Below are 27,932 nucleotides of genomic sequence, written 5' to 3' on the forward strand. Positions count from 1 at the left end.
GATTTTTCACTTCTGGTATGCTGTGCTAAGATCAAAACATGGAAGTTAAAGGTCACTTCATATTTGCTGGTGGCTGGGAGACCTGTGATGATGTGCAGTGCGTGCAGCACACCGCTGCATCTGATAAGCAGTCATCTCTCTTCTAGGCCATTATCTGAAATTGATTTGTTCTGCTTCTCAGAGCGAAAGAGAAACTTGAAGAATATTTGGGAGAAATAAGGTCAGGACCTTAATCTTTGAGGAATCTCAAAGGAAGCCCGTTCCCTCTCCATAGCCACCTCCTCCTGGTCTTAACACAGGATGGTTTATAGTTACTTTATCTGAAATGTATTTACACCTTCAACCCATGGGATTCCCAGGTCTGATGAGAGAACTGTTATTTCCCAACTGTGAGAGATTTAGTGCTCAAGAGAGTTGTATCTGTTCACATGGTTTTGTCTTGGTAGGAATTAAAGGGATGATGAAAACAGTTCAGGCAGTGTCTGATTCTGTCAAGGTGAAATGGTTCTTTCTACTTGCTTCTTGTGCTTGTACACAGAGTTTTTATGGGTTAGCCTCGCGTATATGCCTAAATTTGTAGACGGACTACTGCAAATAGCTAAAAGAGTAATTAGCAAAATCTAAGGCGTGCAGAATATTTATAGGATAAAACCACTCTAGTATTTAAAAAAAGAAAAAAATAAGAAAGCCTTAGCAAAAAGAAAAAGCAGCTACGTATAATGGAACTATGGAAACAGAGACGAAGAAAACTTAGAAGTCTGAACTCTCTGAAATACACTAAAGCATGAAGTAACATCTCTGAGGAAATTTTATTTTTTAATGAGAATGAACTTTGTACACCTTAACTTGGGGGTCTTCAAAATGTATGAAAACCAGAATTGGTTTACGTCATCCCCTATGCAGATCCAATATACTCTTATCAGTACCCTAAGGTTACAAAAATTGCTTTGTTAGTGATATTTGTCTTGAAAAATAAAAATTAAGAAATCAAAACAAACACATATATCCTTACTTTTACAGTCTTTCCCAGTCTGTCTGTAAAAGAGAGATTCTTACTGGGGGCAGGTGGGGTCCAATAGTAAGAGAAGAGCAGGTCCGTCATGCTGGAAGGTTCGACAGCCCGTCTGCCTCCATTCCTGCACTCGTGAATTTAGAAACTTCCTCTGCTATTGCATTCATTGGGGGCCAGAACACTCTTGGGCAAAAATCCACAGCTATAATTAGTGATTTAATTTTAATGTAGATGAATAGACAATCCTGAAGCCAGTTATTAAAATGTCATTAGTTGACACAGAAGTTAGCATATCTGCCTAACGTCTGTTAGCAGAAGCTGCAGAGACCAACCCAAATGAGAATTCTGCCTGGGGAAGAGTCGCGGCAGCACAAGGTATCAAAAAACTCCCTGCCTCTGGGAAACAGCTGGGCAGCCCCTGCCAGAAAATGCTCAAGTGTTTGCTGGGAGTGCATGGGCAATAACTCTGACCCCTCTGTTCTAGCAGAATCCTTTTGAGTAGCTTTAGCCATAGCTAAAGCCCAACACGGTTAGAAAATAGCAAGGCTGAAAAACAGGCTTTATACCAAGGAGCCCTAGGGATCCCTGTATCCAACAAGTATGGAATTAGTTGTGTATATCCTGTATAACTCATTCTGACAGCACTCCCAAAGTAAATACATTTTAATTTGTATTTTTAATTCAGACATTAATGTAAGAGCAAGGCTCAGAGAACTAAGCAATCTGGATGCAGAGGCTTAGTTAGAAAAAAGAAGGGCAAAGACTTCTCTGGATCTTCAGGCTCTGACTGGAAGTACAGAAACTGAAAGCAGCAGCAAAGATCTCAGTAAAAGTGTAGCTTTGCTTGTAAATATTTCAGAGAACACAATAGAAATTAAGAGCTATTCCTGAAAAACATTATTGCAAATCTATATGTCATAACTTTTTTTTCCTCTAAATCCTGAGAGATCTGAACTACGATCTTTCCTGGCCTCTTTGCCATCTTATTGTCACAAGATCATGAGTAAAGATAATACCAATGCAAAATCTAAAATCTAAAGACTTTAGAAGGCTTCATTTTTTAATTCCACCATACTAAGACTTCTGCAACTTTGATCCCTCAAGCAGCATTGCAAAACCATCATGAAAATGTATGAACCCAAGTACAAAATCTACTCACTCAACCTTACAGGAATGATTAAAAAATCCCTAATTATAGTATAGTCACTCGTCAAAATAAATTACTCACTCAGGGTGAGTGGGTGAAAAGAAGTTTGCAAGGCTTCCTTAAGGAGGTGGTAATTGAGTTTTGTTAAAATACATCACTAATTATGTTTTAACAACGTCTATGTACTGTTTTCCTCTTTGGGAATTTTATAAGGTGGTTGTAAGAACTTTGAGGGAGCGCTTTTGGAATTTTTAAAATATTCCGTACTTTTGTATTTGTTTGTACTGCAAAGTATGTTTCATGGCATACAAAAGAATGCTATAAATGACATGTACAGGTGACCAGAAATGTTAGAATAAAATAACTTCATAAGAAGACACCAATTGATTGGACCTACTTCCATGACAACGTAATGTGTGGATCTGACAGCACAGTGAAATGACAGTATGGTGACACCACATGTTTGGCTCCTGGAGGTCTACACAGAGTTTAGGAGATCCATGGAGCCTGCATTTAGGAATCTTTCCTGTCTTCAACACCCATCGCACACAATACCAGATCCTTCAAAGAAGGTGTCTGCAGCCCATTCACCTGGGCTATGTTGGCCATGACAATTTAGTGCAATGTTTGAAAGACTAACAACCATGTATGTTCTTACCCTGCTGGTTATATTGCCAGCATGTTGTGCCTGCCCTGAGCAATACCAAAAACACAGCCTTTTTTTCCTGCTGTCTTCTGGAGGTTGCCAGAAACCTGCATTTAAATTTGCATCCAAAGAATGGTAGACTCCAGACTGCAGCAGACTTGAGCTTGATGTTCCAGGGCTTGCAGGCTGTGGGCCACTACCACTACGGATGGAGATATTGTTTTTGGATCTCCTTTCATTGTTAAGGTTGCACTTTTTAGTTGCTTCCAAAATCTCTTTTTTTGTTAGTTTTTTACTATTGTTTAGATGATGTTCAGACACCTTCATTATATATTATAAACAGATGCTTCGTGATGTATGCAATAGGCCTCTAGTCATAAACAAATGCAGCTCTCATCTTTGAATCAAATAATAAAATATTCACATTTATTATTTTAATTAAAAAATAAGCTAATTTCTGCCTACCTAAAATTCTGTATACCATTGCAATCTCTTGTTTTTCCATATGTATTTCATAGAATCACAGAATGATAGGGGTTGGAAGGGGCCTCTGGAGATCATCTAGTCCAACCCCCTGCCAGAGCAGGGTCACCCAGAGCAGGTTGCACAGGAATGTGTCCAGGCAGGTTTTGAATGTCTCCAGAGACGGAGACTCCACCACCTCTCTGGGCAGCCTGTTCCAGTGCTCTGCCACCCTCAAAGTAAAGAAGTTCCTCCTCATGTTGAGATGGAACTCCCTATGTTCAAGTTTGTGCCCGTTACCTCTTGTCCTGTCACCGGGCCCCACTGAAAAGAGCCTGGCCCCATCCTCCTGACACCCACCCTTTAAGTATTTATAAGCATTGATATGGTCTCCCCTCAGTTGTCATTTTTCCAGACTAAAAAGACCCAAATCCCTCAGCCTTTCTTCAGAAGAGATTTGTTTGTGAGCTGTTAAAATATCAAATGTAGCTTAGATCCAGACAATAATTAAACTCCCCAGTACTTTCCCCTTAATTATCACTGGTCAGTGACCACAAAAGCAAGATGTAGAGATTTAACATTCATCATAACATTTGCACTTATTATTCTAATAACTGAAAAATAAGGTTTGTCTTTCATTTCCTCGAGTTGTGGCTGACTCACGTAATTTTGACTGATACTTCAGCAATTCAGTTGTATAAACAGTACAGACAGATCAGTCTAAATGAGGGTGCTGAATAAGCAGAAACAGGGGTGTATTTGTAGCTGGGTATTGTTTCATCCCACTCTAAAAATAAGTGTGAAAAGGAATGCGTATCTCATTCTGGGCTCAGAATCTGAGTCACACCATAGTTGGAAGTATTCATATTAAAAGCTTTTGGCTCTGGCACACCTCTCATTTTCTGTCTGATTGTTCATTCTTACTATAATTTCCTAATTCCTCAGCACCACTCTTAACTTTTCATAATACTTATGCTTTTGAACTACACTTTTTCATTTCTTAGAAGAGATCAGCGGAGCTTCTGTAGCCAAGGGCTCTCCCAGCAATAACCCCCTTCCTCCACAACCTGACGGTTCAGGGTGGCCGGTGCCAGGAGCTAAGGGAGTATGTCCTTCTCCACAGCCAGGGATGCAGACCTGGCAAAAGTCCTTCCTCTCCCTTGCCCGTGTGGAAGGATGGAAAGTGGAGATGTCTGCTCTATGCTGCATTTTGGGCTCTTTGCTCGCAGAAGAGGAGAGGGGCTGGGGGTGGTGGTGGTGAGGGTGCTCAGCAAGGCCAGGCAGAGGAAAGTGCATGTAGGTCAGTCCCTGCGATGTACTGCAAAGCGGAGCATGTCATGGGAGACATATTTATAACTGCGTCCAGTCACGGGGATCACTGGATGTCGAGCACATCGGTGTAGTGACCACCAGTAGATCCAAGTCTTGTTATCATTTCAGCCTGATGATTCTTCTGCTTCTTTACTACCACCCAAATGCTTTACCTTTTTTCCTTTCATAAGGGCTTACCTTTCCTCAGTAAGCAAGTCAGGATCTATTGCTTCATCATCAAACACTTCATCGATAAAATAAAAGTCATACTGCTTCCTGACATAGGTGAGCTCAGGTTAAGAAGAAAAATAGCTGGTTTGTCCTCCCTGTTTTCTCCTTTTTCTGCTTCTTCTGACTTTCCGACTCCCTGATTTGGCCTCTCTCATCAGGGCTAACCTCCCCAGTAATTTCCTCTGACTCCCTCGTTGCAGAATCAGGTAGACCTTTTCATACAGCTTAGGGGTGGCAAGGAATACTTGGTAATTGTAACTGTGCAGTGGCTTCCAAGCCGTTTTGGCAGCAAACGGGTTGGGTTAGGCCGTCTCCAGTGTTCAGCTGCGCTCGGGAACAGGCTGGGAGCACTGGGGCAATCAGGCACAGCAGCAAGATGGATTAAGCAGTGGTGGGATTTCCGCAATTAAATACTCGTTCTGCACTGCCTGTCTGCGTGAAGGCTTTTAGTCAGGTCCAGCGCAAAGAGCTTAGCTTGAGCTCTGCTGGCTTAAACTGACCTCTTGACTTTGTGCTGGTGTGGCAGAGGAGGAGGCACACGTTTTATCAGTACAACGAGGAGGCACATGAGTAAGAGAGCGGCTGCGCTCAGTTGAACCAAGGGAAACTGTAGCCCTGTGCTCTGTCTCTGCTACCGCCCCTTGGTAGATGTTAAGGCAAAAAATATAAGAACAGGGAAGGCATGCAGAGATGCATTCTGCACTCCACCAATCTGTATTGTATGGAACTCTGCATTCAGAATTTGTACCTTTAATATTTAAGAGGCTTTCATGGTTATTTTCTTCTATGACTTTGTGTAATTGCTTTTTGACTGTATTTATGATACTGGCAGCATCTGACAGTGAATGCCACTATTCTCATGCTGTGTGAAAAAAACCCACTTCTTTTGCTTGTTTTAAACCTGCTAATTTCATTGGGCATCCTCTTGTTCTCATGTAGTGAGAAGCCAAGCATCCATTCATTTATTTTCTAGGCACTTTCCCAGGGTTCTCCTGATTTTATACATATCTGCCATATCCCCCTTCAGTTGTCCCCTTTCCAAGCTGAAAACTCCAAATCAATTGAGGCAGTTCCAAGCTGTAATTGCCCTTCTTTAGCTCCCCCATGTAATTTTTGAGAGGCAAGTACCGGAACAGCAGGCAGTATACAAAAGGGAGTGGTTTTGTATAGTGCTATAAAGGTGTTTTCTGTTTTGTCCTCCATTCGTTTTTTTTAAAGCTCCTGACTGCTGGGGGGTTTGACTGCCAGTGAGCATGGGATTATGTTTTCTCTTAGTAAGCTTTCTTTTTTTTTTTTTTATTAATTCATTTTTTTAAAGTTAAACACAACTGAAATGATTTATTTAGTGTGCTTTTTGTATCCATAGGAAGCTGAATTTCAGTACCTTATGATTAGTGTTTCGACAGTAACATCTTGAACCAGCCTTGTCCTTTGCTCAGGCAAGATGAAAAAGAGCTGATTTGATCAGAGATTTTCCTAACATCATTGCAACAAAAGTTACAGTGTGTAAACATTTAGTCTCTGCTTTACGCCTAGATATCGCAATTGCTGAGGCTTTATTAGAGAGTCTCTCATTAGCTCTAATTCTAATTTCTAAGGCTTAGGCAAGGAATTTCAAGACACCAAGAAACTCTTTTTGATAGAAGATACAGATTACATTGATTCTAGTTTTTATTTAATGGAGCATTGCTCCTCCATTGAAATGGCTGGGTCTGTCATCCTTTATGTTTTTTCCTTTGGAACTGTATGGACCCCTTTCTTCATTTTTATGATGCACCGATTATGTCAATAGATGTAGACTAGTTTCTTATTTTTATTTGCACTGCTTATGCATGTATTTGAATTAAGGATGGATGGATGGATGGATGGATGGATGGATGGATGGATGGATGGATGGACGGATGGACGGATGGACGGATGGGTAGGTAGATAGATAAATACATAGACAGACAGACAGACAGATAGATAGCAAGTATTAATGCAAAGCTTACTTTTAAATCAATGGTTACTGGATTATAAAGCCTATAACGCTATGTTAGAGGACAGAATTTGGGAATTCTACTGCATTATCAGTTTGAAACTGCAAGAGTGAAATCCTCTTTGGGTCCCAATCTTCAATGTGCTTTTCTTGTTTCTTATATTTTTATATATTTTTTTTTATATATGTCATATTCATAGAAATTCTTTTTTGTTATGACTTTTGTCTCTGTCTCCCACTAATGCATACAGTCAGTCGAAGTGAAAAAGTGTTTAATATAAAAAAACAGAATGAGCATGTCCTTCATTTAAAACATCTTATATTCTATTCAGGATATTAGCATTACTGCTAATTAGAACTGCACTCAATTTTGTATGACAATGTCAAGACTAAGAACAAAGGAAAAAAATCCAAGGTACTGCACTTTTAATTTCACAGTTTGTATCGCACTGGTCCTATAATCGTGGGATTTCTGTGCTGATATTTATTAAATCAGTGAAAATCAGTGCATACTTCACAAATTTTGTGAAGCTTATGGCATCTGTCGCACTGATTAATTTTCAGACTGGTAAAATGGCTTAGGTCAGGGAGGAATTTTTTTAATTGAGGATTCCTTTTTTCACAATATGTAATATTTCAGACAGCCACTCTCACCAGTAAAGGTAACATGGTCTTAAGGAAATATAAAAGTAGACTTCCAATGGAGCACTGCCTTCAAGACTGTTGGTTTCCAGGTACTCTCAAAATACCCTGCACTGTCAGAGCTTTGAAGTTTGATTGTGACCAGATCTGATTTTGACACTGTTTGGAGTGACAGTTTTGCAAGTGGATCGATACAGATTTCCCTTCTCCCCTTAGACCCCAAATTCTGCTCCCCTGCTTTAACCCCGGGAGGCAGAGAGAACTCCTGCAGGCTGTGGGAGGGCAGGTCACAAACAGCCACACAAATGCACAGCTCATTGCGCTCCTGGCACCGGGGCTCTGTGTTAAACCTGCCGTCATCTCATAAAATCAAAAGAAAAGCTTCAGCGAGTCCATTTTTCATTCTGCCATCCCTGGGCCCAGAGTGAGTATGAGGGCCATTTAACACAGCAAATTTTTCTAGTGTGTTACAATTACAGAAACATCTGTTATGAATATTGTTTTGCTAAACCACTGCAAAAAATTCATAGACTATTCAGTAACTGCAAGACTGCTCGATTACTTACCTGTGTTGTGGGTGTCGTGTGCCTGAACAATGTAATTCATTGGAAACACACAGGAATACTAGTACCAGAAATAATTTTTACTCTGCCTGCAAATTGCATCCTATGATGGTTTACTGTGCGGATATAACACATTTCTTTACCTGTGTCACACTCCTATGTGGTTAAAATAGTTTTTTCTAGTTGCTAGTATTATTTGATCACAGAGAAGCCCTAAATTGTGGGATAAGAATTAAAAAGTGGCCATACAGTCCACAAACATCTTCAGCAACTTAATATTCTTACATAGGTGCTTTTTCCTTTGGAAAAAATTTCTCAGAGCTGGACACTATTTTTAGTTTCCCATATTAACTGCTGAAAATCTAGTTGTAAGGCATCGTGTTCACTGCCCTCCAACTCAACTTGCAGATGAAAAAAAATAACTCTGTATAAGTAGTATGTGTTTATGTCTTTATGTTCGCTTTGAGAGAGGACTTGCTAATTTTTTCAATGTTCTTTTATTTAATTACTGTAATACTTTATTTTTAACCATACTTTTAAAGCCAAATTTGAGGTATCAGAAGAATCCAGTTTTGAGACCAGATGTGCTAGAAATGCAAACATACAGATTTTGATAGATAAGATCAGACCGTGGTCCACCTAATCTAATAATCCTTTTGGCAGAAAGTAGACAATTCAGAGGAAGTTGCCAGAAATTTCATGAGAGACAAATAGAGGGTAATCTGTCAGCCACCTTAAGTCTTCTTAGAATTCCTTAGTCCTTTGAGATAATTTTAAACCTTAAAGTATAAGGTTTCAACTTTCTTTGAAAATATATTAGCATTAACTATTACAAATCTGGAGCTCATGAATAGCAAAAAATTGACAAATATGAAAAATGAGACAGTGCAAGCATTCCTGAAAACTGCAGATCTCTGAATCATGGAACGATTATTTACTTTCTAAGCAGGTGAGAGGATAACATAATGAATAGCCAATACTTTTACGGTCCTTTTGATCCTGCAGAAACTCTTGTATTGTGGCATAGATGTTACAAAACCAATTTGTCCTAACTAACAGCTTGAAATAAGAAAACAGCTCTGGTATGCTGCCTATTTGTCACATATTTGGATGAGAGGATTGTTAACTTACCCTATTAAAGCTTCAGGAACTGTTAATATGGTACATACTTGTAAGCATGATTTGATCACTAGTGCTACCACCAAGAAAATTAATTACCATTTCATGAAAGGTGAATATTTAACTTCACAGAAAACATTTTGAACTAATCTTTATATTAGCTGATGAACCACATCCTACCTCGCATAATACCATTAATCTAAGACAAAAGAACAAGAAGTCGCATATGTATTTCTGCATATTTATGTGTTATTCCTTTTCTTTTCTTTCCAGACAACTATTACGGCACTCCAAAGCCTCCAGCAGAACCAGCTCCACTGCTGTTAAATGTGACAGATCAGATCCTCCCAGGTGCCACCCCCGGGGCTGAAGGCAAACGTAAAAGGAACAAGTCTGTGAGCAATATGGAGAAGACAGGTATTGAACCACCGGAGGAAGAAGAGGAAGAAAGACCTGTGGTCAATGGAAATGACGTGACAGTAACACCAGGTCTGTTCTTCCTTCTTACTTTGCAATGCATTTCTGTTATTCAGAGTCCTCAGTTCCCTCCTCCTGCAGTGAGAATATGCATGTTCAGGTAAGGATGTTCTTGCAAGACTGAAAGCCAGGAATCCTGAATAATAGAATTTCTCTGAAGCCGGAAACAAATTACTTAACCTCCATTTTGGGGAGTCATCTCACTTAGCTACCATAAAGATATCTGTCTCTGAACTAGTCCCTTTGAACCCTCTTTGTACACCAAAGAGAAAAATACCTACTTTCTGAATACAGTTCGTGTGCCCTCGTTCAGATTTCTAAGTTAGGAAGTCAATCACAAGTGCCTATTTCTCTCCGTTGACTATAGAGGGAGTCCAGAGAATTGCAATTTGGTCAAATGAATCTAGTCTCTGTGTTTCAGGTCTCCTTGTTCTCAAATGGTGATACTCAACAGAGTTCACTACATTAGGAAATGAACTTTTGCAAATTGTTATGAAATCTTAGTAATTTTGTGGAACAGTAAAGTTGTCATCATACTGGTGAATTTGTGGCAGCGATGATGAAACTTAGCTAGCAATACTATCAGGAAGGACCCTTTTCAGCAATGTTCCAGGTCCTGCATAAAGCTGATAAAGGTTTCAGATGTCTAGTCCTAAAAGGCAGCTGTTGTTTTACCCCTCAGATCATAGTTCTTCAGAAAAAAGGGGGCTCAAGATACTGACTGGTATCCTGAGTGGAGCACTCCAGCCTTTTCCCAAGCAGGTAATCAGCTTTCCCTTCAATGTTTCAGCAAGTCATCATTTTACAGTACTTAATAATTTCTATTCTGAAATACCATTTAAGAAATCATTTTTGTTGTTGTTCAAGTAGGAAATTAAGGAATTCAGACTTTTATATCTCTCCGAGAAATAACGCTGTGAATCCTTTTTGGGGAACTTAGAAATTCAGAAATAAGTTATTGAAGTAAAAGTCTGTAGTGACAATCATATGGATGAGAAGATAAAATGGAATATTGCAAGTTCTCTAAACGTATAGGTTAATGTGAAACAAAAATTCTATTACCTGATCTTCTAAGCACTGTAAAAAGGATTTTCATAGTGCAGATTCTGTATATACTTCTTTTTTTGTCCTATTGCATTAGACAGTATATCAAATTGAATGTCTTCCCATCAAGGATGTATTTGCCACATACTTTTCTGTAGTTGTTGCCTAATGTTACATCTAAGGGCAAATCCCTGTGCCGAATCCATCCCCGTGTACAAGGGGGGTGGCAGGGAACGGTGAGGTGAGAGTGGATCTCGTTCTCCCCTCTCGGCTCGCCAAAGGGCTGCAGCATTACTCCCTGGCTGTTGCCATCACACGTTGTGATGACCTTGCTCATCCCTTCCACACAACATTGCATCTGTTGACAATGCTCTGACCGTTCCTACACAGCTAAGCAGAAAAGGATGAAGCCCAGAAATCCTTACATAAAACATCAGCACTGGCTCTGTTGCCAGGATACTTCCACAGTGAAAGAGGCAAAGGCAGGATTTGGTCTCTGATGTGTATTGTAGAAATCATTAGAAAGATCATTCTTTGCAGTTATTCGAAATGTGCCACACAATGGACCATTGCTGAGGAGCAATTTCCAGGGCAATATGTTTCAGCTCAAACTGGATCAAGAGGCAATGTTTACCTTCTTTCTCCTTGCATTGTACACCCGTAATTTGTTTCTCCCAGGCAAATTCCATGTGAACGATGACTAGGCAGCACCCAAGAAACAGGCAGTGGCATGTGCTGTGCTACAAAATGAAATACATGAGCATCGGTGTAAGGCAGCCCCCCTCCTCCCCCTCCTCGCCCCCACAAAGTCGTTCCTGTAGGTGTGGCCAGCAGAACAAGTGGTGCCTGTGTTGGCTATCATGGTTTCATAAGCAGGGTTTTGTTGTTCGGTTACACTGATTGAGGACTTTGGGGATTGTGGCAAAGCAGCTCTGTACATCCATGCTGTGTTGCCTTTGTTGGGCAGCGTAGCTCCCACGGACCCTGTTAACTGCAGTCATTTTCTCTGTGAGCTGTGAGCTGATAGTCTGAGCCACCTCTAAAATGTGTGTGTGCATTTGTAGTTTGTGTCTTTGTACAATCAGGAAACCCAGAATATGTTTGTGGGTTGTTTTTTTTTAACTCTCAGTGGAGGGAGCAATCTAGTTTTTATAAAGAAGTGACAAAGGTAGGATATTTGTTATTTCCAGTTCTTTTAGAAAGTGTATTCTCTTTTAAAGGCTTCACTTCTAATGGGAGTCTTTTATTAAATATAGGACTCTTGGGGCATTTGAAACATTGATATATTTTTATAGGTGCTCAGCAACTTAATGGCTTATTAACTGCCGAAGGTATCAGAGTCAGGCATCTCAAAGGACTGCTGTAACACCTGGGACTGCTAGGTTGAAACGTAATAGATTTAAGATGACTCTGAGAAAAATAAACCCATCTTTATCAGACCAATAAGTAACATTTATAGTTGCAGAGATCTTTGTGCTTTCGTTTTCGAAAACTTTTCAGTGTCTGTTGAGATAATCTGTGCATCTGTTGAGCTTTACTAGTAGGAATCAATTTTTCATTCATTCACTTCCACACACCTTTCTTCATAGGCCATCAGATTTCCCTCAGATATTGTATATGTACAGACTGGAGATCTTCAATCATGATCCGTAATTGTCTTGTTAATTTGTGCTGCCCAATGTGTTTATTCTTTCTGATTTTGTCACCTGTCCTCAGCCCAGAACCCGACAGGAATCCTTCTTATCCCTTCAGGATGGGGCTTTTGGCCATTTTAGAATGGATCACTCTCAGTCCTTCCTCCTGGATTGAGTTTTCTCAGGACAAAATAGTATTAACTGGGAGATGGGATTTATCTCATCCATCTTTAGTAAATTATATGACGAAATGCCTTACTTTTTGTTTGAGCTACTTGTCTCTGCTCTCTTTATATAAAGTAAGGCGAAAGAGGCAATTCCAAAGAGTAAAAGAGCATAGCTGTTTTAGATACCCATTGTATGGGATCACCTCTACGATCTAGAATGCTTTATTCAGCCTATAGATACACAGGAGCCTAAAATGAAGAATCCTACTATTTATCAAGCAGCATATGAGAGACACAATCTATAGATTAGCTGTTAAAATGGCCAATTCTAGAGTTAGCGTTGGGTTTCTCACACCTAGAGCAATTGCCCACATTACTGGACTTCTGGCTGCTCTGGGTTGGGTATCTGCCATTCACTGGTTTGGGTGAGACATCTTGCGCCTGAGAAGCCTTTCCTGATGGACACTGCATTGAAATCAACGATTTCTGCAAAACTGATGCTTTGACAAAAGAGTTAAAAAGAGTCTTGGTCAAATTGCAACCTGCTTGTCAGACATTCACTTTTCGCTGCTGTTGCTGTTCGCATCTGCAGAGAATTAAGTGTTTCCTTCACAACCAGGATCATGATTTGACACTGTTGGTCATGTCACATTTGCTTCACACTTCTCACTGATTGTTTATCATCCAAATTCCAGAAGAACCACTCTAACACTGAAAGAGTGCTTATGTATGTGCATTGTTCTGACGTTACTTGAGCAATGATAACTTGCACCCAGAGAATGAAAGTTCTGGCAAGCTCAAATTAATTGAGGAATAAGATATGACATAAAGTTTAAAAATAATCATTCCATGCCTTAGGTTGCTAATGAAGCAAAAGGCTAGAGTCCCCATGCCATCAATCACCACGCAAGGTGCAGTAGTCCCACGCAACAGGTTGAGCTTTTTCTTTTATTATTAAACAGCAAAGAGAGCCAGAGGCATGACAATAACAGACACAACATCTAAGAGCCATGAGATTTTAAAAAATACAAAAGTTGGTATCCATGGATATTTCTGTTGTAGGTGTGTTCTTTAAACTCAGTTTATCACAGCTAGGTCACAATGAGTGGCCTACGGAATACCCTGTGCTCACCCAGTCTCCATGTCTCCTGTTTTCCCTCCCCCAGACCAGCTCCTAGTTCTTACTGTGGTCGCACTCAGTGAGAATGGTGCCTCCATGCAAAGCTTCCACCAAAACCCAATTATGGCTACAGCTCTGTGGGAATGGGAGTAGCTCCAAGCCTGCGGAGTGATATTTTCACAGGAAAATAGATGCACATAGCTCGGCAAACATGAGTTAGAGGTGATTCTCCCCCTCTACTCTGCTCTCGTGAGACCTCACCTGGAGTACTGTGTCCAGCTCTGGAGCCCTCAGCACAAGAAGCACATGGACCTGTTGGAGAGGGTCCAGAGGAGGGCCACGAAGATGATCCGAGGGCTGGAGCACCTCTGCTGTGAAGACAGGCTGAGACAGTTGGGGTTGTTCAGCCTGGAGAAGAGAAGGCTCCAGGGAGACCTTATAGCAGCCGTCCAGTCCCCAAAGGGGGCTACAGGAAAGCTGGGGAGGGGCTGTTTGCAAGGGCATGTAGCAATAGGACGAGGAGCAATGGTTTTAAACTAGAGCAGGGTAGGTTTAGATGAGACATGAGGAAGAAGTTCTTTACAACGAGGGTGGTGAGACACTGGGACAGGTTGCCCAGAGAGGTGGTGGACGCCCCATCCCTGGAGACATTCAAGGCCAGGCTTGATGAGGCTCTGAGCAACCTGATCTAGTTGAAGATGTCCCTGCTTACTGCAGGGGGGTTGGCCTAGGTGACCTTTAAAGGTCCCTTCTAAACCAACACATTCTATGATTCTATGATTCTAAACTACCCTTGTATCCAACAGTTATTTAAAACGGATGGGCTTTTTCCTGTGCAGAATTTAACAAATTAGTCATTTAGACACAATAAGGGTATAAAGAGCTATAAGTATTTTCTTTAAGAGCTGCTAAAACCACTCCATAAATTACTATTTAATAATATTTCCTTTCATTTTCTCTCTGCTGATATTACTTAGGTCATATGAGTTGATTCTTTCAGAAGAAAAGAATAAGTTTTTAAACTTTACTGCATGAATAATCTGCAGCATTAAAATAAAGGAATAAAGTGACAAGGTCCTGTTACATATTTAGATGGTAAATTTCAAGAGTTAGACTGTAAATAATAGAAATAATTTGAAGTGCAAGCAACAGTGTTGCTGGAGGCTCAAATTCTGAGACTATCGTAACATAACTACCAGTTATTTAAAAAAAAAAAAAAAAACAAAAAAGGTCACCGTATTGTGTAAGAGCTGTGTAGAGAATAGGAAATATCAACCGGTAATATTTTAACTGCTGGTATTTGCAGTTGGAGTACTACAGAGATGAACTTACAGTATTTAATGGTACGTAGGTATTTTTGACATACACATTATCTTGTTCTCAAAGTTCTTTGTATTCCACGTATGCAATAACTTGCTGGTGCTTTACTGGTGCCTATTCTGTCACTTCCCAGGACACTCATTCTTGAGATACTGTGCTAAACTGGTTTTGAAAACTGGACCGTGTAATCTGTTTTGTAGCAAGACAGCAGCTCTAGCAGGCTATTTCACTTGATGTAAAGTCAATTGATTGTTTTTTTAGTGACAAAAATAATTCTGGACTCATATGATGGTACAATTTTAGGATCTTTTTTTATATCATATATTGCCTGAAGATAAATATTTGTGTTCACAGTGTGTTACTGTAGTATTTCAATCTTTTTTTGTGCATTTAAGACACTGCTCGTTTTTAACCAGAACTCCTGGTTTTTATCAAATCAAACATTATATATGAATATGTATTAGCAGAAAGTAAACCAGTAAGGTATCTACCTTACCTGGAGTATGCAAATGATAGATATATATAACAAAAGATAAGATGACACCGGAGGGCTATATTCCAAATAAGTGTGACTAGAATGTCCATTGCGTAAAACTTAATGTTATAAAATGGCATTAGGCAATTCTACCTTAATTGCTTGGGTTTTAGTCATCATGATGCCTTTTCCATTATCAAAGTAAGCTATTAAAAGATAATGATCCAGTAATTAATAATTCATGAGATTGGCTTTAAAATAATTATATTTTTAAGTTGTTAAATAAGCATCAGGTTCCTTTTTTCCCTGCTATATTTTGATAGCAATCTCTGTTTTAGACAAGCTTAGAATATTTCTTCTAATCCTCAAGGCTTAATTTTCACATTTTTTCTGCCGTCATGATGGCTGGGCTTTGTTAATATCGTTGTTGAAAATCAAGAATCTGACCTCTTCAGACCTGCTAAAAATAAGATCTTAAGGAAGAACACATATTACAGATATCATGCTAAAATCCTAAAACACAGCCATGTCACCACATCTGTGTTCATGTCTGTGAGGAATACAACTCACAGATCTGTCAGTGATGCTTGAGACAGATGAGAACTTAGTTTTGCTTTGCAGAGATAAGAACAAAAAACCCAAAGAATTTATCAGCAATTCCACTCTCCTGTTCTCAAGGGAAGTGGAGACCATATATCCTCTGTGCTTTGCAGGATATTTTTACGTATTTGAAAATGCTTCCCCAATCCATCAGTCTTTTCTCCTCAAGACTAAAACCAGCTGGTTTTCAATCTTTCCATGCATCCAACATTTTTTTTTCTTTTTTTTTTTTTTTTTCCCTTTTCTATCCTCTGGACTGTTTCGTATCTTCTTTGACATGAAATTCTCAAAACTGGGCACAGCACTCCTAATTAAACCTATTATGTACTATTCAGTGTTCCTAATTAAACTTATTATGGTGCTTTTTATTTCTTTTGCAACAGTATCATTATTGACTGAAGATAATGGTTAGACATCCCTCACACATCCCTATTCCTCCATTGTATTTTCACTAGGAGTTCTGCCTAGGAATTTGCTCCCCACCTTGTATTTTTACAGCTGATTGTGGCATTTCGCATCAGACAGATGCCACATATTTTGGAAAGCCAAGATGGGGGAGAGAGGGGAATTTGGGAGTGGTAGATAAGGAGGAGGGAACTTCAGCTCCCCTGGGATCCTACTGCTCTACTGTGGGATGAAACTAAGAAAAACTTGCGCTTTTGTCTCTTGCCAATTCGTTTATTCCCACAGACAGATTCACATTTGCAAACAGCACCAAATGATTGTAATACCATGTAGTTCAAGCATGAGTTAAGATTTAGCAGCATGAGCTGCATATGGCTGTAGAGCTATAGACCATCACCCTGTTCAAAACCGGATCTATTTTTTTTCACGCTATTCTAAAAGGCTGTATGTGTCAGAGTCAAAAGTCTTTTTTTAAGATCATGAAAGCTATATCTACCATTTTTCCCCAAGGAGCAGCACCTGTTACTCTGTCATGAAAAGAAATAAGATTAGTTTGGCACAATTTCTTCCTGAGAAATCTTGACAATTATTTACCACCTTTGAAGAGCTTACATGTAGGTGGTTTGATTGCTGGTCCCAACGTCCTTCTCGGAATTAAAAATAGAAAGATGTGTAGTTACAGATTCATGGGCCTTCCTCCTCCTCTATTACAAAACAATGTAATGGCCTAATTGAGCAATTTTTTTCAAATGGAACGTAGGTGCTCAGAAATTAAGACTATAAAGCTATCTAAAAACCTAAATCATAGATATTTTGCTGAAACCAGGACCGAGTCTGTCCTTTCTAAGTTTCTGTTCTCCATGAAGTTTCAAAGATGTAGCCATTACTAGCCATGAGTCTGCTTCATTGGTTCCCTCAGCAGCCCAGGTTTCATTCCATCAGGCTCTGCCAATTGAGAATGGCTGTTCCGTCTAAGTTTAACCTGACCTGTTCTCTGCCCACTCTACTTTAGCCCTATTGCTGATGTTAATTACGTTAGTCATTTAATCACAGGTAATCTTTTTGCAGTAGTGACTGAGGCAAAAAGAGCACTAACTAACTGCCTTGGTTTTTTATGCGTCATATGTTATTAGCTTTCCTTCCTTCCCACAGAGTGGAATGCGTCTGCTTTTGGCCTTCTTATTGTTAATGCACTTACAGAAAGTTTTCTTGTCAGCTCTACTGTCCCTGACTGTGTCCCATTTTCTAGACTGACTGTTCTGCTTTGCTGTTACATGCCCATATTGGTTTTCTGTGTTCATCCTTAACATCTTAATCTAGTTTTCACCTTTTGTACAATTCTATAGCAAATAGCAGACCATTGAAAAGTCATGGCTTAATCAAAATGATCTCTGATTATAGTCACTATGTTTCTTTTTCATTAGAACAATTTGTGCTTGCACTCTTAGTACTGTTTATTTAATCTTTACTCGTTCTCCTGAACGCCTTTTCCCTTACCGTTGCTTGCCGTAACATCAAATTTCTGTGAGTTTATTAAAACCTGGTTTTTTTAAGACCATTGTTGTTAATTTTTTGTTGCTCTTCTTTCTTACTGTTCTAATCATCACAAATTAGATCATTTCACGCAAGTTCACCCACCTCCTACATGTTTCACACAAGTATCTGCATAGTTCTGTGCTCTGGATGCACCCTTAGTTCATTTAAAAAATTGTCATCTTCCTGAACTTCATTGTAGACTACATTGTTGGCTTCTTTTAAAAAAATATTTTCTCCTTTTTTTTTTTTTTTATACTCATCCACAGATTTCAATATCGTCCATATAGTATTACTCAGAGCAAGTGTATGTATATTTTTGATGGTACAAAACCATATACACTTCCTTCATTCCTTACATATCTTTATGAACAAGCTATAGTAGTCTCAATCTACTCTCCATTACACCGATTATGTACCATTTTGATTAAATACTGGTATACAAGTTCACAGTTTGTTGTCAGTTTTCCTCTGATATCCATTGTCTGTGTCCCTATGACGTTCATCTGCTGGTGAGCTTATGTCATTAGCCTTCATGTAACCTAATGTAAAGCCATGCTCGCTAGGTCTGAGATTCATTTCCCCTCATTTTAACTATCTAGAAACTGAGCAACTAGCCTAAGCAGGACTGAATTTCGTTTACCTAACTTAAAATGTAGGGTCATTTCAGCCGTCTCACTCGGATCCCATCATAGTCAGTCGAGACTAGGTCAATATATTAAAATTGTGAATGTATTTTAGTTGCAGTTCATTTGGCCAAAACCAGGGGTCTGAATACTTTTTCAGTGAAATCAGTCTTCATTTAAGTGCAACAGAAAAAAGGATCCAAGCATGAGTTGTCCACTGAGGCAGCAGGTTACTGCCATATTTTTTAAAGAAATAGTTCACAGAGAGACCATATGATAAAACACAGCTTATAAACACATACCTAGTAGATCAGTCAACCAAATTTATTTACCTCCAAGGATGAAGGAGGCTCTTTCTTTAGTAGAACAACTTCTTTCAAGCATCCTCTATTTGAGCTAGTAGTAGTCAAGAAAAGATTGTATTTTCTTCACTGTCAATAGTTGTGTGCGTGAAAGCCCTGCTATGTGGTTCTCATTCATGCAGATGAACGTGTAAACTCGTAAGTGTGGAGGTAAGTGCTCAACAATGTGGATAAGGCACATTTAGACTCCTAGTGTTGCACACCTGGCCCCTGTTTACCTGATTTTTTGAGGTTTCTTTGTGGTTTTATGTTCAGCTTATGTTTTAATAAATATCGCTAAGTTCTACTACACTTGCTTATCTAAAAGTACATGGATTGGGCTGTGGGAACTGGTAGTGGTAGCGAGACTGTTGGACGCCACATTTTTAATTTCTGGCTTTACGGAAACTAAAATCATAAGAAGTGAAAGGTTAAGTACGGAAAAAACATAGGAAAGGAAGACTTCTTCTTGAATATGTTCTTGGTCACAGCGAGATACAACCGCATTGGGTAGAGGAAGCATTTGGCCTTGACTGTGGGAAACTAAGCCTCCCACAGATTATATTGTAGTAAAATCACAACCACTTTCTATACGGTTAATGTATTGCTCTGAGTTGATGGGTATCGTATTGATTTCTTTGATGTATGGAAAATAAGTAAAGCAATTAGTGTATATACTTTTTTAATTGAAAAGGACCTGTTGTCTGTAGTAAAACAGCAAGGTATTTGCTTTATGGGTGTAGAGTTTGAAAAGTTAAGACACAAGACAATTGTGCTGCTGGATATGAGGCTGTCTTCTGCTCAGTGCTAAGTGCTGGTCTGGAAGGACTCCTGGGACAGAACGAGCCAAGAACTCTTTGGCTTGTTTCTTAGCTCTTTATTAGTTTCTTGTTTCAGTTTGGTTTTATTGCTTTATTTTCTTTTATTGTATTCCAGATAAAATGCATCATCAGAGGGACCCTTGTGTAACCCAACAGAATTTTTCTCTTTATTTCAAGACTTGCTGTTCATAGAGTATTGCTTGGAGACTTGCACCCGGTAAATTCTCCACCAGTAACTTGGATATCCAAAACCTGTAATTTTTCTTCTCTTGTAGAATCAAGTGAACATGAAGAGAAGAGTACAGGTGTCTCCGGTGAGGTACCTTCCACCCAACCTTGTCCTGCACCAGGATATACTCAGCCTGAAGAAGCAAAGGAGGATATGGATGTAACAAAGCAGACTAAACCTGAAGAGAATGACGACTTGGGCCCGCTGCCTGATAACTGGGAAATGGCTTATACAGAAAAGGGGGAAGTCTACTTTATTGAGTGAGTCTCTACTTCTTCTCTGTCTAATAGCTATATCGTTTTTAGCTGGGTGAGGAAATGGTTTATATGGTGGAGTGGAGCATTGCACTCCTCATTAAAACAGCAGGAATGTTCTGGCTGTCAAGGCTCCTGAGAGCTGGTGGCAGTCCCTGCCTTACCGACTTACATTGCAGCATGCTGGGTTTTAAGACGGGCAACGGGACTGCTTAGCACTTCAATGGCAGCAATTAAAGCTGTTGTTTCTTCTGGGGAAAGCAAGGGTTTTGTGCTGTTCTGGTGCTTATGGGAGAGTAGCTCAATCGCTAGGTTCTTGGTTATGTGGACAGAGGTGGAGAGGGTTGAGCTTTTTGCTGCTTTAAAGGAAGAAAGATAGACAGGCTAAAAACTAGCTAGTGAACAGTAGAGGGAGGCCACGCTATATTTAGAAATAATAAAATAAATGAGGGGACAATAAGGAGAATTAATTATGTGTAGAAACTTTTTCCTGTTGGTACGCTATACATACCTGTTGCTACTGTTGCTAATTAGCCAACAAATGGAAATGAAACTTCTTTCATCTCCTAATGCAGTCATTAATACACTTTACCAGAATAAGAACACAGCAAGTGAGAGAGCTGATATAAGCTCATGTTCCAGAAAAAAAGATAGAAAAGAAAATAACAACATCTTCATCAGCAGAACACTGCTACAGAGGCAGCAGTAGCATTTATGTTTGCTTTAAGGAACTGCCCTAAAAATTTGGAGTATTACCCATTATTCAGATTATTAGTAGGTAAAAATAACATTTGATGGTGTCACTTCTGCTTTAAGCCCCTCATTTCATGTAAAATTTTATGACCATTACATGAAGTGTAAACAAAGGATAAGAATAAAGTTTGTGCATGTGATTTTTCATAAACACAGGCATGACTGTAGCTTCTGGCATATACAGGGCAGAAAAGAGCAGTAACTATTAAAACATAAGTGTTTTTGCTCAAAAGGGCAAAAATACACTTATTCTAGAAAAAGTGTAATTATAGTAGCTTTGCCCAGGCGAGCAGAGAAGAACTACAATGACCTCAGGGCTCCCTCAAACCCTTGTTTCCTTCTTACTTCACTCCCAAATTTAATTTTTCTGCACATATTGAATGTTCTGACAGAGAGCAGACTGAATTATCTGGCACTTTTATTTTACTTGTTGTAACAAAACCCTGTGATACGTTTTGGGGGTGGGGGACAGGATGATGGGTAGGTCACCAACACACCAAACCGTGACAGTAGTAAATAGCGCAGCAATTTAACCAGAAATAAATGCATATTTTGTAACAAATACAGTGAATGCAAGTAGCCCTGCTGCTCTGCAGAGCAGCCACTCCACAAATTCCTTTGATGTTACAGTTTGCTTCCCTTCCTGGAAATGCTCTGGTTTACACTGCAGTTCTGACAATGCTCATCATTCACTTCCACTAAATGAATGTTATGTAAAGCAGAGAAATCAATCAGAGGTGCAGACTGGACAGAAGGGCTTATAAGGGCTCCATGCCTCTGGGATTATATTCTCGAATAATGTGATTGCAAAAAAAGTGCAATTACACATCTGTAAAAATGCTAGATTATTTACTAGAATCCTAAAAGGAGCAACTCTTTCATCGTTCGAGTTTTCACATTGCACAGTCTTCACAGGGTTAAGTAGGAATGTAATGCTGTGGGGAAGCTGTTAAATTGCCTCTTTGTTTACAAGTCACTTTGGTTAATGGCATGAAGAGACTCCATTTGCTTTCGCAAAAAACGGAAAGATAAAAAGACAACAAAAACCTATTTGTCTAACAACATCTCCCTGAACAGTAGTAAAGATTGTACTAGATTATTAAATAATAGATGAAAAACAAACATTTTTAAAGTGTACATCACAATGGGTGGAAAAAAGTCATACTAGGCAGCAGCTTTTATAGCTTTATTTGAGGCTCATGTGAATTGTGCCTTTAAACCCTAAGGACTTCAAGCAGTAACGGATCTCAGGTTCCAGGTTGTCACAGGTATACCCAAAGGTCTTAGATTTCGTGACAGCATTTTCATTCATTCACCTCAAACTAACCTCTAAAATTTGTACGTGAGCTCATTTATCAAAACTACCATCAGAAATAAGGGCAGATTTGCAGCGAGAGAGGGAGTGACTTGATAAGAAGATAACTGTCTGTAGACAGTATTATTTATTTGATAATCATTAACGGCCCAGTTAGTGTTTTGTAAAGCACATTGGAAGGAACTTCCTCTGCCTCAAGGTCTAAAAAGAAAAAGATTCACTGGATGATTCAGAGGACAGTTGTATTTTAGAGCAAGACTTGGTCTGTTTCTTCCTTTCTTTTCCTTTTTTAACATAGGTGCATGACCTTAGGTTTACCTATATTAGCATTCACAGACAGAACAGGAAGAGATCCTTTCTTACTGCATAATACTTACCACTGTTTTTCAGGAAGAGCTACTTAAGTACATTTCTTGGGCTGTTTCCAGCCTCCCTTACATATGAATCCGAATTTTCAAATACAGGCACACACCACACAAACAGGAGTCCATCTCCTACGTTTGCTTTCATTGGGAACATATGCTAATGAGAACGTGCAATAATTAAATCACTGTATATAAATTGGAATACCACCAAAAAACCTCCAGTCCTGCTCCTTCTCTCCTACTTTAAATAGGGCTGATGAGTGTGACCTATTTTGGCATGCTTAAATAAATTTCATCACTGATTTTAAATTTTTCCCTTTTCCCAGGGCTTAGGAAAGGCTGCAATTCCCCACAACCTTCAGACCTCACCTTGCCAACCACTCTCAAGCCAAATACTAGAGACACGAGCGTCGTGTTGTCCTCACAAAGTCAGCAGATGTTGGCTTTGTTGGATCCTGGGCAATCGATGTTTGCTGTGTTGGTCCGGTGCAGTGCTGAAGGGAACACAAAAGGACCAAGGCTCTCGGTGCATCATTATCATGTGCAGTCAGCCTTAAATGCGGCCCTCACCCAACTCTCCAGCTCCATCACGTACACCATGACACTATAGATTCTCCTGTAGAGATGGTTACACATTATGGTTCTTGTTTACAAAAGGCAGAATTGATTTTGCCTCTCTCTCCAGGCCTCTCTCCACCTATAGGCAGCAGAGCTCCCTGGAAGGGGTGTGGGGAGAGTAAGACAGTAAATCAGGAAAAGCTGCAGTTTGTGAAGCTGAGCTACGACTAAGCCTTGATGAATAGTCTCAAGGACATTACATACCCCATAATAAAAGCTATTTAACTCTGTACAGTTCAAAAGCACGTATGATTTCCTTTGCTTATACTATGTTAATAATTGTTTTGTTAGTGGAGAAAAGTCTGGAATATAATCAAACGTCTGTAATACATCTTTAAATTATCAACTTCTTTGACATGTGGTGATGATTTTTAGGAGAATTTGGCCACATGAGGTTTAACAGACCACTTCCCAGTACATCTCATAGACATTCAGTCTCTTCCTACTTCAGCACCTACTTCTCGGAGCAGTGTAGTCAGCATTGCTTTTTGGACTTGTTGCAGTATCTTTTTCTAGTTGTTAAAGCTGCTTTTTTATGAGAGCACCGTAAAAGACTACAAAACAGCTATAAAATAGGCCTCTTCCAAGGACTCTCCTCTTCGCAGTAAAAAACAGCCATTAAGTTTTTGAATACAGCTGGTGCTATTTCAGGTGTTACCTGAAAAGATGTACAGCTACACATTGGAAAAGTAAAATCCTGACCTAGTTTGTTTCTAAGAATATTGCTCCTGACTTCAATGGGATCGGTATTTCTTCTTAGTAATTTTTAAGGGAGGAAAGTCTTTTGATTGCAGGAATAACACGTTTATCCTAACATCTTGCTTACCTGAAGAATCATGATATATTTAGCTGTTCCTGGTTGCTCCATCAGTTCACTATCAGAAAGCAGGATATATTAGTTAAGCCTGGCTACACCGTTACATTTGATAACTTTATCTTTTGCACTAAAAGATACTACAAGTACTGAGGTGGAATACACCCTTCTACCTGCTCAAGATTACTTCCATATCCTGCAGTAATTACCCAATCTCTTATAAACTAGCTTGGCACTTTTGCGAGTATGTTATATCACCAGCGTATCAGTGCATAACATTGAATTTCACTGTGTTTTGATTGTGTGGTTATTTCTGCTACTTTAATTAAGCAGCAATTAAGATGAAGGATTTTTTTCACGTGCTGTTTTAATATTCACTTCTGACAGGATTCTTCTTCTTTGGGAATCGAGCCATTTTATATCAGTATGACATTATTGTGTGGACAATTCTGAATCATCAGGGCACTTGTGAATATGACCGTAGATATCCATAATTCGTTTTCCTTGTTTATATGTTGTATTGGATAATCTGTTTTGCCCAGCGTAACAATGATCAAATCTGTAATGCTCTTTGGACTTCAACATGACATACAGTGGGACGGGCAACAGAAAAGATCTCCCTTGGTTTCTTTCTCCTGAGACCACTTCCTTGGCTCATGACAAATTAATTAGGAACGGGGAGATGGTAGAACTGGAAAAAATTTGGGGAATGCTGAATTTTTTCTTCTCTTGTCTTTTGATGTCATAAAGATGTTTTCAGTCTGCACTAGTGCTGTATTGTCCCTTGCTCTCACTTGCTGTTTTTATCTATGTTGACGTCCAGGTCAAACTGCCAGCTCAACTCTGTTGTCTTTCCTCATTTTCTTATTTCTTGTCTTTCCCACAAAGGTCTCTGTTGCTCTGCTCTGCAGAATTCCTCTTCCAACATCTTTCCTCTGATGTTTGTACTGGAATTATAATTTTTCTCTTTGGTATTTATTGAACTAGAAGATTCAGCTCACCTGGCTTGCCATATACCATTAGGCATCTAGCATAAACCAGTTGTCAAGACTCCTTCTGTGGTCACTGGAGAGAGATAATTATCTCCAGAGGCTGATTCATCCTGTCCAAAGATAAGGGCAGAATTTGCCTAAATGTCGGTGCTTCTACCAGTAAAGATGCCCTCAGATATCCAAGGGTACATCTGCAGTAGTATATAAATTTGTGTCAGGAGTACACTTTTGAAGCAAATCTTCCAATTTTCTCAATGCACTGTGATTTGGTTCATGTTTCAGAGTACATGAACTGGGTTCCTTTCAGATGAAACTTAATTTAAGTCGATCTCTAGAAGTGCACGTAATTGTCTTCAGTTCCTGAACCCCTGAACTCAGTCCAGTTTTAACTTTGAGTTAAAACCGGTCTGAATTCCTTCTGATCTAAACCATGTCCATATCTAAACTAGTAACATCAGTAGACTGATATCAGTGAAACACTTGGTGCTGATGACCCAGCATCCACAGCTACTAGGTCTTTTCAGGTGCCATAGTCTGCATGCCTGTGAATGCCTTGTAATGCAGTAGGGGAGCTCTTGCTGTGCAGCATCTGGTTTAAATGCAAGGGAAAGACGCTTACAAGCTGCAGGAATGCTCAGCGTGTAAGTGAAGATAACCGAGAGATTCACTTGAAAAGTGACCTCCTGATCTGAGCCAAAGCACTACTGTGGAGGCTTACTAATAGCCCAAGACATCTCCATGAACCTGGCAGATATGACACAGAACCTGTCAAAACCAGCGCCCTTCTGAAGTGGCAGCCAGAGGCCATTTGGGAGATGCCATAGCACCTAGCATGTCTCTAAGAGCATATAGTTAGGTCCCCAATCCCACCAGAAGCTAGGTAAGATAAATTATTCTGTGTAGGTGCTTCTCCCTTGAATAGAGAGGAATCTCACACAATTAACAGTTTAATTTTTAGATGGCTGAAGTCACATGAGATGAAGCCCATTCTTCGTCAAAAATTAACAGCCTGAGTCAAAGAGAGTGACTTAAACCGCAGAAATTACCACAGGAGACTTTAGGCATTTAAATATTCCCCCCAAAAATCTTCCATAAGCATCTTCTGCTCCTGGAGCCATTGTGTTTGGGCTGAGTACGTAAGTGCTTACCTACTGCCCAAGGCCATCTGGGATTCACAGGATAGGCGCCCCCAAACCTGTGTCTCTCAAGGACCACATACTACGAGCACATCTAACAGAGTGGCAGCACGGAATGCAGTGCAAACGAGCAAACTGCTGCCACTCAAACCATAGCCAGAGGATGACTCCCTTTTGTATCTGTCCCTACATGCGTGCAAGAAGTTCAGGTAGCATCTGACAAAGGACAAATTGCGAAATTACCATTTTAATGTTCCGTTTTCCTGTCACTGCCCCGCTAGACGTAAATTACTTGAAAATCATTATTGTGCTATCTGAAAAGCTCTGCAGATCTACAAATCTCAGGCATAGAAAAAGGAGGGAGGAGTAAGCAGTTTAGAAGTCAGGTGGCCTACAGGGCATTTTGTTTTTCTCTGTCTCATATACTCCCCTTTGCTCAAGCTGTTGCGTTGAGGACCATCTTGAATGTAATGTATTCACAATAAAAACCCAAACAAACGCATATGTGCTGTCCCCAAATACACTGAAGCAGCACATTGGTAAATACCCATTTTGAAATGCCTTTCACAATAATGTGCAAATTACACACCTTGCAGGAGTCACAATTTAGAATAGGTTTGCAGAGTTTTCAAAAGACATTAAGGCTATTGCTGTCAGTTAACTACTTTCTATGTTCCCTTCAAAAATGTTTCCAGAGATTGTCTCAGGGCTTTGTTAGTATAAGAAACTTTATCTGTCAAAGTGCTTTAAACTGACAGATTGCTAACACAAATCCATTATATTCAAATCCTAAGTAAAATAATATACTGTCTAACAAATAATTACAATAAAAAGATAATACAATGTTAAATAAGAAAAGCCACACTCCTAATGTTTTTTATTTCCAAAAGGTCTGGATGAGTATCCAGTGAGATTTCCGGAGAGGGTCTGGTCCTGGTACCTGGATACAGTGGTGAAAACTGGGAGCTGGGGCATAAACAGTCTTTGAAAAGTCTTAAAAGCAGAGTTACAAAGAGCTGGAAAAGAACAGGGGGTTGAGTTAGGGTTTCTGGGAAGTATTCTGAGTTATCTTTCACTCTGTGTAAACCAGCTGAATAATATTTTTTTCACATATGTTTAAAATTGTCTGTAATTGATACTGGGGAACTGATTATAATAAACTATTTCTGCTGGATGTAAATAGTTGGTAAATAGGGAGGATTTAAGATAATTCAGCAATAACTATTTTATTGACTTTTGGCTACAATATTAAGCTCCACTGCTTTACTGAGTGCCTTTTTTTTAAAAAATTCTTTTTCAAATTTGCAATACACTTCAGGCCTATAAGAGGTTTCTATTTTGTATAGCAGGTAACAAATTAGGATTAATTTTAAAATGTCATGCTTTTCCCATTCTCCCCTGCTTGGAGCAAAACCAAAGGGATCCTTCGTTGACTCTTTCAAAGGTTCCAAAATTAGGTATTTGCTCTTGATTTTAAGACAGATTCTAAGATGTGCATAGTTGATTTGCCAGCACTTAAATCTTAGCTCCGTCTTCCTAGCTAGTAATTGAGATCACTGAAATTGTGTAAGGATGGACTTTCTAAACCTACCTCTTCATGATGAGGTATGGTTATTGCTGAGTAATGAAACAGCGGCCAGTGGAAAATGCTGGTGGAGCTACAGCTGTATTTCTCACAGGATGCTTTTATTGCATCACTTCACTCTCATTCAGTCAGTGACAACTGCTCTAACTGCTTGTTTGTGCATTTATTCCACAACTGCCTGGGCTATTCATCTGCAG

The 27,932-nt window shown here is 39.5% G+C and overlaps 1 protein-coding gene across 15 annotated transcripts in view; it reads left to right on the forward strand.

Annotated features, from left to right (window-relative positions):
• Nucleotides 1–27,932, forward strand: part of MAGI2 (membrane associated guanylate kinase, WW and PDZ domain containing 2) — a 757,683-nt gene that overhangs the window by 495,630 nt on the left and 234,121 nt on the right. For all 15 annotated transcript variants that reach the window (XM_074586071.1, XM_074590362.1, XM_074597089.1 and 12 more), the window contains 2 exons: nt 9,385–9,600; nt 19,950–20,163. In XM_074586071.1, the coding sequence (XP_074442172.1) occupies nt 9,385–9,600; nt 19,950–20,163 (430 nt within the window). The remainder of the gene's footprint in view (nt 1–9,384; nt 9,601–19,949; nt 20,164–27,932) is intronic.

The sequence above is a fragment of the Larus michahellis genome, chromosome 1 (genome assembly GCF_964199755.1).
Source record: "Larus michahellis chromosome 1, bLarMic1.1, whole genome shotgun sequence".
Taxonomy (NCBI): domain Eukaryota; kingdom Metazoa; phylum Chordata; class Aves; order Charadriiformes; family Laridae; genus Larus; species Larus michahellis.